Source organism: Camelina sativa, chromosome 7 (assembly GCF_030686135.1).
Source record: "Camelina sativa cultivar CO46 ecotype springtype chromosome 7, ASM3068613v1".
Classification (NCBI taxonomy): Eukaryota; Viridiplantae; Streptophyta; class Magnoliopsida; order Brassicales; family Brassicaceae; genus Camelina; species Camelina sativa.
Window position 1 is genome coordinate 16884265 of NC_141886.1, and position 12858 is coordinate 16897122.

The 12858-nt window shown below is 36.3% G+C and overlaps 1 protein-coding gene across 5 annotated transcripts; it reads right to left on the reverse strand.

The window, feature by feature from the left end:
* Positions 1 to 2169: 2169 nt before the first annotated feature.
* On the reverse strand, positions 2170 to 9320 carry LOC104701156 (type II inositol polyphosphate 5-phosphatase 15). Of its 5 annotated transcripts, none has more exons than XM_087458783.1 (12): positions 8392 to 9291; positions 7627 to 7882; positions 7071 to 7399; positions 6595 to 6969; positions 6150 to 6274; positions 5699 to 5783; positions 5349 to 5514; positions 5206 to 5246; positions 4843 to 5110; positions 4336 to 4459; positions 3447 to 3807; positions 2170 to 2857 (listed from the first exon to the last, which is right to left on the reverse strand). In XM_087458783.1, the coding sequence occupies exons 3-12, from the start codon at positions 7098 to 7100 to the stop codon at positions 2507 to 2509; spliced, it is 1926 nt and encodes a 641-aa protein (XP_087314909.1). In that variant the 5' UTR covers positions 7101 to 7399; positions 7627 to 7882; positions 8392 to 9291; the 3' UTR covers positions 2170 to 2506. The 5 variants fall into 5 exon arrangements, with proteins under 5 accessions (XP_087314909.1, XP_087314910.1, XP_087314907.1 ...); XM_087458784.1 differs by having other exon boundaries at positions 8375 to 9224; XM_087458781.1 differs by having other exon boundaries at positions 6595 to 7399; positions 8392 to 9320.
* Between the last annotated feature and the right edge of the window lie 3538 nt (positions 9321 to 12858).

Below are 12858 nucleotides of genomic sequence, written 5' to 3' on the forward strand. Positions count from 1 at the left end.
ATCCATGTTTCTTTTACAATTTTGTTCTCATAAGAAGAAAATGTAAATGGTAAGTTAAAACTTATCATTAGTTTATGTTGGTTTCCTCCCCTTTTTTTTTTCTTTCTTTCTTTCTTTCTTTCTTTCTTATCATTTGTTTAGTTATTATCAATAAATTATATAAATTTTTTGTACAATAGATTATGATTGTATTTTTTCTACATTTTAAGATGCATTTTGCTATATTTTAAGTGAATAAATTATATATTATCCATTTTTAGCTGAACAATTGTTCATGGATAAGTGGATGGTAAATTATGGTATAGCTAGTTTGTGGATACTTACTTATGTTTGACTTTGAACATTTAAAAAACATATGAAAACCTAATTAATTAAAAAGTTTGTGATTTGGTAAATTAGTTATGAATAACTAAATTTCAAAAAAATAATATAATTGTTGAAGGTTAATAATGAAATTTATTAACAAGTTTGTTGCATGTTCAAACATCACCATAGTTTAGGGTTTAGAGTTTGGAGGTTATATAGATTAAGTGTCTATGTTTTGAGTTCAGGTTGTATTGTCTAAGGTTCAAAGTGTAGGATTTAGGGGTTAAGGTTAAAATTTTAGGGTTTAGATATTAGAGCTTATATGGATGATGTGTCTATATTTTTAGTTCATGGTTTAGGATTTAGGGTTCAAGATGTAGGGTTTAGGGTTTAGGATTTAAAATTTAGGGTATAAGGTTTAGGGTTTAGGTTTTTGGGCTTATATGGATTCAATGTCTATGTGGTGTTATGGTTACGAGCTAGGGATATATCTAACCAAATTTTAGTGGTGAGAGGGTGGATGGGCTTTAAAGTAAACCCTAAACATGAGGATGTTTTAGGTTTTAGAGTTTAGGGTTTAGGATACAACAATAACATCAAATCCATATATTCATAGTTATGTGGATACCAATAGAATTTGTGTATTCTCTAGAGATTTAGGGTTTAAGATACAACGACAATATCAAATCCATATATTTGTGGTCATGTGGATACCAATAGAATTTCTGGGTCTATGGTTTAGGATACAACGATAATATGAAATCCATATATTTGTGGTCATGTGAATACCCATAGAATTTGTGGATTCTAGAGATTTAGGGTTTAAGATTCAACGAAGATATCAAATCCATATATTCTTGGTCATGTGGATACCAATAGAATTTTTGGGTTCTAGAGATTTATGGATTAGGATACAACGACAATATCAAATCCATATATTCGTGGTCATGTGGATACCCATATAATTTGTGGATTCTAGAGATTTAGGGTTTATGATACAACGACAACATCAAATCCATATATTCATGGTCAGGTGGATACCAATAAAATTTGTGGTACTAGTAACATATGACCATAAATGTGGGTATTAGTAACACATCAAAGTTTGTTATCAAATCCATAACACATGACCGTAAATATGGTACTAGCAACACATCAAATCCATATATTCGTAGTCATATGGATACCAACCGAATTTGCGGGTTCTAGAGATTTAGGGTTTAGGACACAACGACAACATCAAATCCATATATTCATGGTCATGTGGATACTCAATAGAATTTGTGGGTACTGGTAACAAATCAAAGTTCTTTAAAACTTATCCAAATAGATAACTATTTATGAATGCAATATTTTGTTAATTCATTATGCATCTAATTTAAGCTTAAAGTTTGTGTACAAACAGTCTATTTCATATTGAAAATTTAGTTAAATAAATTCATTAATTTTTAATTTATTTAATTAATTTAGTTTGGACTTAGAAATTGTTGATTTGACTATGAACACCAATTCAATTGTATTTTATTTAGATTAGACTCATAAATTATTTTATTTTTTCTTGTGGAAAGAAAAAAATATTGAAAGATGCAAAAAATATTTATTTACAAGTTACTTAATTCTTTTTGTTTGTCGACAACTAAAGTTACTAAACTTAAAATATAGTAATAAAAATGAAAAATAAATGGTGAAAAATAAAACTATTAAAAGAGAAAGAGAAAATAGATAGAAAAATGAGAAGGAAAAAAAAATGTAAAAAGAGAAAGTTAGTTTAGTTGGAGGATGCAAGTTGTAATTTGACATAAGAAAAGTATAGAGATAGTAGAAAGTGGGTGTAAGAGTGAATACTTTAGGGAAAAGTGTGTGTAAATGCAAAATTCCCAATGAAATTTTAATCAAAAGTTTCGTTTACACGTACATAGTAGAAGTATCAGAATGCTTATTGAGAGAGAATTACAGAAGCAATGAGGTTACATTATACAAATACATTACTTATACAGAGAAATAATATAACACTTGGTAGACCATATCCCCTGCATTACATAATTAGCCTCTTAAAACAAAAAAAAACGTAAGAAGCTAATCTCAGTTTTTCCTCTTTTCACACAAATTTTCCCATTAAAACACACGAAAACGAGTTACGAATTACTTTGGAGGTTTCGATTCTCCTTCTCTTGATCTCACTGTACACTTTGAATTGGATCTATGGACTGTGCAAGTTCCTTAGCTGCTCAACCACATCTAGAGTGTTGCTTAGTTGTTGATAATCGGAGCGATGGAGAGCGTTTATTTGTCCCGAGGATTTAGGTCTATCGTCATCATATTTTTTCTTTCCACGAGGGCAGTGACGCACACGGATTTTATGGTTTCTCGTCACAGTCGAGAACCTTCCATGTACTACTAGGACCAATATAACTTCCTCGTCTCTTGTGTCTTCACACCAAGAATTCTGAGCAACACCGTCCACAAATTCTTCTACTGTTGGGAAGTCTTCGAGATGGACTGAAACCTCGGCTATTTGGTTTGGCTTGATTGTTCCAGTTCCTGGGGATACCTGTTTAAGAAAACAAAATTATTTAGTGAAATCGATTCCAAAGGATATTCTCAAGAACCACGACATGATATATGCAAAGGCAGACATATGAGGTTTATGGTTTAAGAATTGAAACTTATATGGCATTACTAAGGAGTTTTCATTCCCGGGTAAACAAAACCAATCCGAACCAAAACCAAAGAGCCTTAATTGGTGGGTTAGAACTTTATAATAAAGCTTAATCTAAAACCACAGACCACACCAAATTTACCCATACAAGATTATGTTTTACTCTGGCAACTATTTTCTAAAACCAAAAACCCAACAAACCCGAACAGAATCCCATATTCAACCACCCTGAGGCATTACACCAATAACACACATCCTCTCTGCCCAACCTGATTAAGGCCAAAATGTACCATATCTGCAACTATGATGTGTATCATTACGGTAACTACTTACGAATTTAACTTTTTTTGAGTTTTTAGAAATCAAAACAACAAGCTCACGTTTCTGCTTAGTTACTTCTCTCGGACACGCCAGTTAAGAAAAAAAAACAGTAAGACAGGACAGTGAGAAGCCAGGCTGCAAGCGTAGAAGAACAACTAACCTCCAGCCACTGGGGAAACCCGAAAGAACCTCTTGCTCGGTGATCGTGTGCCTGACCGTCCTCCTCAATCTTGGCTTGGCCTTCACAAATTATTTGAAAGAAAGCGATGTTCTTCTCACTCTTATTTGTAATACGCAGAATAGTTGAATCCTGATTTTGGAGAATTATATTATTGGTGCTGACAATTGTCTCTGGAACCTTGCTTAACTCTCCAAGCATGACCTTGATTTTCTTATTCGAGTTTATGATGTTTCCAAATTCTTGTCTCCTAACTGATTCATCGACCCTCGCAATCTTGACACTAAATACACAACGAACAGGCTTGTGGTCACTGTCTGTCACATCCATGCAGGCATCATACCTTACAAAAAAAAGAAAAGAATTGTGAGTCTTAATCCTTTCTCAATAAAAGGGTTATGACTATACTGTATAAGTTATAAAGTATCACATGAAAGCATGATTTACTCAAATCTGTGTCTCACGGACTCTACACCTAAGTCTCTGTGATTATAAAGTAACATTAATGTCCGAGCAAAGAAGCATTTAAACTGATAAGAAAGAACATCTAATAAATGCCATGTTTCTTCGCCTTAGTGACTCATGTAAGATAGAAGTCGTATACATTCTGTCGATACATACAAAGAAAAATGCAAGTCACAAAATGTTCCGATTAGGAGTCATCATAGGCAGATCAAGCTTCAGAGAACATATGAATAGTTTAAGAAGCTACAACCCGTAAATCAGTTGAGGAATGACACACTCTTCAAAATCTACTGATCAAATAAAACCGATGTATTAGTAATGTGAGCTGTCTCTAGTATGCTTTCTATATTTAACTTACAGGAAACTTACTGAACATTTCCAAGAAAAAAAAAAACAGGAGGCTTACTGTGATACAGAAGACACCACTGGACAATCCAGACTGCACTCAGCTCCCAAATGTTTCTTGTTATCGCGATATAGAATCCTGTCACACCAGGCAGGAATCCGCTTCTTTTCCCCTGAATCATATCCTGCAGAAACACAGCTTCAATCGTCAAATATGGTTTCAGCAACTAAATGCCCTTAAAATCCCAAAAACCCTGAGTATAGTAATCACAGATCTAGCATCTCCCAGTACCCATTGACAAGAACCCCAAGACCATATCATAGAACCCAGCAGAACTTGGCTCCCATCAAATGAAAGAAAATGTGTTAACATATTATTTGCAGTATTTCTCAGTAAGTACTTACAGAAATCCACACAATTGTATCTACCAAGCTAGCAGAGAATACTTGGACGTTCACATTTCATAACGCTTTCAATTTTACTCCCTATTTTTTGGAGATTTATAACAGGGAAATGGTGTCAATTTGAACACTACCAGATGCAACGAAGGGTAAGCAAGTCACTGACCTGCTAGACCAGCTTGGTGCCTTTCAAACTTGTATGTTGGAGGGAATGTGATAATTGCTTCGCGCATCCCTTGAAAAACATTCCCAGCTTCCATTTCAGCATGGAGCTGATCTTTTTCTCTTAGCCAATCAAAGCATCTTTGCGAAATGAAATCCCTTGTTTCATCATAAGTTATATCATCCAAACGGTAATTAAAATCTCCAAGAAATATGACCATGTCTGCCTCGGATAATTCAGGCCTTGCTTCAACTGTGTTGACACCCACAGCCTGTGAAAATACAGCTCTTAGACTATTTAAATGAACTGCATATTAATCTCTGAAGAAGAATGAGAGTAACTATTCTAATTAAAGGAAATACATACATTGCCACCCCGAGGCACTGAAACACCAAATGACGCAGTAGCTGCAATGGAGGAGACCAATAACAAGAGTGACCAATGAATAGGCAAAAAGTAATAAGCTGAGCAGGCAACACAGCATGATAGAAATAAATTTCGCAGCATACCAACTCCCGTATTGAGCGAAGTAGACTGCCTTGAGAAGGTCATTGTTCGATAAACATGGTCGAAGTCAGCATTTCGCCGGCTAACCGCTTCTAGATGTGCAGCAAAATGACAATTTACAAAGCACAGTACTCGATCATACATTCTGAGTCGCACACCTACAGCACCCTAATTTGAAAAAAAAACAAAAATTCGATCATAATAGAGATAAAATGACAAAAATGGAAAAGGGACCAAAACCATTTAAGTAAACATCAGATAATGTTTAAAATAATCCATTGTTTCCCTTTTATAACATCTTTCTTATTGTTGATAATATTTGTGATCATCTTTCACAAATATGACGTGATACCTTATTGCCAATCGCTCGTCCAAAGCCACAAGGAACCGCAGCAGCATCAACATCTCCCACGTGAGGTTTAAGGTCATGTCTAACCCTGAGAAAATTATTTACTCTGTAAGAATTTATCACATTCATCCAGTACTAACAAAAAGGAAATTGGTAAGACATAGTCCCCAGAGAGAAAGCATGCAGGATAAGTAACACCAAAATCATTATTCTCTTTCCATAGAGTAAATAACATACAAAGAAATCTGAAAGAAAGAAATATCATTCATACTATCAATTTGTTACTATGCTGTTGTATAAAATTGATCGTGGAGATTATTCAAATAAGGATGAAAGCGAACCAAGAGCACATATAGGAGTATGCTTCAACAATAAATATAATTTGTCACAATATGACAACTGATGCTTGCAATAACTGAACAGAAAAAGAGTTTCACTAAAACAAAATACTAACCATACACAAATGAGTAACCCTGCCAGCTGCCTAGACCCAACACGAACAAAAGATGATCCTTCATCCAAAGTTTTGCCGATCATATCCAGCCACCACTGACCAAGTGGACTACCCTCAAGTCCCACCTGCATTGGGGGAAATGGAGTAAACCTGAGGCGCAAATTCCAGATAGGCTCATAGCTTTTCAATTATAAGAATTAGCCCCCTAAGATTTTGTAACCAGAAAGAGAATGAAAAAAGGATGGGTGTGTGTGGCCTCGAGTATTACGCACAACAGAGACCAATCAATTAGGGGAGTTAATCCAATTATTTTCATGCTGTGCATTCTTTTCTAAAAGAAAGTCATTTTAGAACTTCAATAGCATTGATAGTGGCGAGGATAGTGTGGCATATGCCTTAAAAAAATACACTTTTCCTGCTTAATAGTAGGAAAAAGAAAGCTTACTGTTTCTTTTGCTGCAGACATTGCTAGAACTCCTGCTCCCATTTCAACTTCTTGCAGTCCAACAACTACAACCTCAACTCCAGTAGCAGCACATCCTAGCCAAGATACAAGTGAGTCAGTCGATGCTCTTCCCTCTCCAACATTCCATGTGCCAGCTAATATTTTCAGATTCTCTATCCTTGAATACAAAAATTCTTTCCCAGCCAACTCAGCTCGCAAGACATTGTCAAGGGGCCCTGGAGAAGTAACATTCCATCCACGAATACCTCCATGATTTGCAAGGGTAAATAGATAACCGCCCCCGATAGCCATTTTTATCACAGGACCACTATGAGCTACCCATCCTCCAAGGAGCTTTCCCTCAAGGTCCAATACCTGAACAGTGCCGTTGGAATAACCAACCCATATTCGAGAACAAAAAGTGAACATGCAGAGAATACCAGAGGACTGGTATGAGTACTCTTGCAAACAATTACCATTTCCATCCCATCGCATAAGTACGCCATTTGAACTTCCTGTCCAAATCAGTCCATCAACTGATATGACAAGAGCCTCAGTTTTCCTACTATCATCACAAAACCCTCCTTTCGTTGCAGCACGACGAACAGCATCAGCTGCTCCCATAAGGGCATTACGAGACCTTTGAAAGAAACCAAGAGAAGATTGAGCTTTCTCTTTCTTTGAAGCAGTTATCTTCATCTTCCCCTCTTCTTCAGTCCCAAAATCAGGATATATAGAATTGTCAGTTCGCTCAAGCTGACCGTCAATACTGAATACTTTGATTAAATCCCTTGTGCGAGCATCCCTGCCATGGAATAAACAAAAAGAAAGCACTAAGCTATACACATAAACTTAAACGGTGTGCCAGCAATTGAAAAACAAAGACGGTAATTAGGCAAGCAATATTGTAGACAAAATTCAATAATTCCCATTAAGACTATTTCGGATAGTGCTGGTATATTCTTGATGGTCTATCCGAATCAGAAAGGGTGATATATAAGAAAATCAGACAAAAATAAGTCTCCACTTTACCACAAAGCAAATGTCAGGGGACTAGCACTCCATATTCTTGCCCTTTTATGATCAGATACGAGGACTGTAACATCTGCCGTTAATGTATTAGCAAATCCATTGGCCGAAACCTGGTTCCTAGGGTCAATATATGATCTCTCTACTGATAACGCAGCCATGTGCCTCACTTCCATCTTCAAAGAAAGAGACTTCCCAAGAGCGTCGTCCCAGGGCCAAACTTTAAGAGCACCTCCCTCCGACCCAGACCATATATCTCCTAGATAATTGATAACAAAAGTTGTGTTAATATAGCTCCAACTTTGACCAAAGAGAATGAAATAGAGATGTCAATAGCGATAGGCAGTTAAACGCTAAAGAAAACCAATTTTTTTCCTCAACAGGAAAGTAGCTACTACTGGACGCTGGAATGAAGAAAAAAAAATAATGTCCAGCGGCATAGAAGGTAATTACAAGAAGGATTGTTTTGTGACTCTACAAGCTATTTCTAATTTACAAATACTACTATTACATGAGCCATCATATCTGGTGGAACTAGAAAAGCCTATATATGCGTTAGTCACTATAACAATCAGAACTCGGCAACCAAAAATTATCAAGATTACTAACTTTGGTCCTCAACCCAAAACTGCCCCAATAAGATACTCTGATGTGAACATCAGAAATCTTTCTCCTTTCACCTTAAAAACTACTCGTAATCACAAAAATTCTAATAGCTAAACTGAGTAGACAAGTAAAATTAGAAACTTACAATAAAAACACACTCACCATAAGCCGAGATGGCAATGGAGAGAACAGGACCACGATGAGCTTGCCACGACAAAGCTTCTTCAATACCATGATCACCTCTCAGTCTCCAACATTTAATCCTCCCATCTCTATGCCCACTCCAAACTACTCTACTACCTTCATCACCAATCATACAAACAACCGCAGACCCAATCTCATTCCCCAAACTCTCCTTATACGGCGCCGTATCCTCTACCTCTAATCCCCTCCCACTTCCATACAATTCCCTAAACTCCCAAACTCTCAAAGCACCATCCTCACCTCCAGTCCATAATTGTCTCTGTGTACTCGTCATCGTCCTCAAGAACCTCCCAATTTGAGTTTCCCTAAGTGGATGAGGTCTCACATCAAGACTCGGCGGCCGATTCGGATGAACCGCCGACCTAATCGGAACCTTAAAGATCCCAGATTCACCACACTTACCAACAAACTCCGGTAAAGAATCAGACCTATCCGTACCATTCCTATCACCGATCCCGTCGGAATTACCGTCCTCGCCGAGTCTCCGGTCTAGAAATCGGATCATGTAATCGATTCGTTTGTTGCTGTCGTCAACGGAAGGCTGAGAGGAGTCCACATCGTCGCCGGAGGAAGAAGAGGAGTAAGCTGAACGGTTGAAAAGCGTGGACGGAGTCGCGGCGGAGAAGGTGGATTCGTAAGGAGGTGCGAAGAAGGAGAAAACATCATCGTCTTGATTGGTTTGACGATCTTCCATGAGTATGATGGACTTGAAGTTTTTTTACTTGGAGCAGAGAGACGACGAGTTTTTCGGTATTAAGCCTCTGATATTTTTTTTTTTTTTTCTTGAGGCTAAATCGAAGAAATGCTTGAAACGTGCTGTTTCGGACCTCTGGTTTTTTTTTTTTTCTCTAGACGTTCAAAATTTTATTTACTCTTTATGACTGCACATTTTATGCCAATAGTACAGTACAACTGTAAAAACTTTACTGTCTGCTTTATTTTTTAATTTATGACTGTAAGGGTTTTGGTTTTAACTTTTAACTAAGCTAAGCGGATATGATTTTATTTTTGTCATCTGAAAGTTTATTTATGAACTAGTGTTGGTACTAAGGACGAAATACACGCTAGTCTCAAGAAGCAAGATCTTGTACAATTTAGTCTTAATCAAACAGAGCCCATAATTCTCTCTGTGTACTCGTATGTTTGTCTTTGAAGGTATTTAAATCATCATACCTTCGTATGTTTAAACCGAGTTGTTTACATAACAGTCCAAGCGTCTTAAATAGCCAACATTCGGTCCGGTATTATTGAGTGCCCTACGCACAATTCGGTTTAGATGCGTTAGAACAATTTTTTTTTACCTTTTATGTTAAAAAAAAGACTATGGACCTCTTTTTATTAGATTCACACTGAAAGTTAAAAATTTTGATCCAAAATTCATACTAAAATCTGGATTTTCAAGTAAAAATCTATTTATTTTTTTATAAAATTGAACATTTTTCTACAGATTTACTTAGATAAAACTTCCAAAAAAAGCTTTAATTATTAAAGAATAAAGGAAAAAAAATTTGGGACCCTAAGCTTTCGCTTGGGTTGCTTCCTCTCCCGGCCGACCCTGCCAACATTCGATCAGGTACATAATGTTCAAAGAATCTAAGTTATGGGATATAAATACAAGTAGATGGGATGGGAATCAAGTAAGATGTTCATCGAAAAGAATATAAACTATTTTCTTCGGCTTAAACATTAAAGTATCAACTAATCTTTAAGGTACTCATGTGAGGATTTTTGTAACGACTGCCTTCGGGTATCCAAATGGTACCACGGACATAGGACCAGACACGTTACGCACAAAGTACGTGCGTCGTTCCGAGAGCGGTATGTATGTGGTATGTACGCGGTTCGAGTAGCAGTATGTACGCTGTGAACGGTGGTACCGTCAGCGATTGACGATGCGTCCGTCAGTGACTGACGATGAACCCAATAGGCTATGTGAATCCGAATGAAGCCAAGAAATGGAAATGGAGAGTTTGAGACTACTGAAGTGACGGTAGTGAACAGATGTTGGAATTGAAGAAAAGGAATCCAAATGAAAATGGAATAGTGAAGTAACTAGTGAGAGTGACAGTGGAATGGGACTGTTGGATAGTACAGAGTCATTGGTGAACAATGGACTGGACCGATGGGACAAGGGTAATGCGGTTATGACCATGGGCCGATGGAACTCGGAATCCTTGCGAAGGAATTAGACTGACTCACATATATGGAAACTCGAGAAAAATGGAAACTCGCGGAAAATGCAATATGGGTAGGATAAGGATAGTTGCGAAAGAAAAGGGAACTTGGGGCGCGATAAGGCTTATCATTTTGGGGAAGTCCAAGGCGGTTTAGTCGACCCTCTATAAAGATAGACAACCCTAAGCTCTCTCTTGAGAGAGAGAGAGAGAGAGAGAGAGAGAGAGCATAGACCGAGTTTCCTAAGAGCCATCGAGAATCTGAGAGTCATGAGAGATCGGTAAGTGATCGTCTAACCTAGTCCATCGATAGTATTAACGGTTTATCATTGGATGGTAACGATGACCCACTACAACAAAACATGATGTTTTCCTACGAGATTAGATTCCAAAAGTTTTGGAAGGAAAAGTTTCCTACCAAACAACTTCACGTTTGTGACCAAATAAAATAATGGAAGGAAATTATAAGTGAAAATCCTACCAAAAAGCATATGATAAAACTGTAGGATAATTCCTTCCAAACTCCTTCGCATTTTACTCTGAAGGAAATTTAGAAGGAAAAAAGCAGGAATATCAAAGGAAGAGAAGCGCGAATGAAACAAGTAGGAAGTTTAAAGAAAAAACAGTGTTGTGGGCTTTTGGAAGGAAATTTTCCTTCTACTTGCCTTCGACAGTTATATAGTAGAAAATATTTGTAGGAAATTGGAAAATAAAAAAATATGTCGGCACGTAAAAACAAGTAGGATATAAATTGGGAAAAATATTTTGATGTTAGCACGTAAAAACAAGTGTGATATAAAGACGTTGAGTACTGGTGGGTGAAATAGTAAACATTTTGGTAGGAAATAAGAAGGAATAAGATCTTTACTTCCCCACATATATCATGTAGTTCCCTATTAATCATTTCGTATCTAGAATCACAAAAAAAAGGATTACGATTCAAACAAAAAAACTCTTGTTGTTATAAAAGTAGCTTATAACAAAGAAAAAACATGAATAATTTTCGCTCATGGTTGGATATGGAAAGGTATGCGAAAGGCTATCCGAACGGGGTGCTGACGAGGGAATATGCAGCAGGACTCACCGAATTCATTAACGTCGCTTTGAATCAAGAAAGCTGTTTAAGAAGTGGTAAGATGTTTTGCCCTTGTCCATCTTGTAACAACAATAACTTCATCGACAAGGATTTAGTTTGGGGACATATTTATAGAGATGGAATTATGTCAAGTTACAAAGTATGGTTTTATCATGGGGAAAATGATGCATACCATGTGGGTAGTACTAGTGGAAATGTTTCGGAGAGGGTTGAAGAATCTAGATTGGGAGAAGAGGATATAGGAACAGTTCAAATGGTTCATGATGCATATAGGGAAAATATACAGGCATATCCACAACCTACAAATAGAATAGAAGAACCAAATGTAGAAGCAAAAAGATTTTATGATATGCTAGATGCTTCAAAGAATAAGCTATATGAAGGTTGTAAGGAAGGACATTCTCCTTTATTCACTGCTACTAGGATGATGAATATAAAGACGGATTACAATTTGTCAGAAGATTGTGTAGATGCTTGGGCAGATTTTGTGAAAGATATTTTGCCAGAAGACAACATTTCACCAGCTTCTTATAATGAAATTGAGAAGCTTGTTTCTGGACTTGGGTTGCCATACATTACAAGAAAATAGTGTCATAGCTACGCTTAAATTTGTTGCAATAACTCCATATTTTGTTGCAAATTTGAAAATGCAATAAAACTGAGACACATTTTCTATTGTTGCTATACAAGCGTTGGAAATTGGTATTTGTTGCATATATATTGCAAAATTTGCAATAAATAGACTCCTTGCTATATTTTCGTATTAATGCAACATTATTTTTGTAGTAAATTTGTCGTATAATTGTGACATACGTTTGCAACTTCCATTTGTTACAAATTATTGCAACAGAAAAAATATAGCAAATATTATTACAAATTTGCAACGAAGTCATATATTGCTATATGTGTTGTATTAATGCAACAATTTTTATGCAGCAAATTAGTGGTATAATCACGACGGTCTAATGCAACTATATATTGTCGTAAATAAATGCTACTTAAAATATAAAGCAAAAAATGTTACAAATTTGTAGTAATTATTTTTAAATATACGTTTGTCTCATATATTTCATGACGATGCTCACAACTAAAAATGTTGCAAATATTACCACTGCAATTTTTATTTTGTTGCATTATTAAAATAATATATAGTCA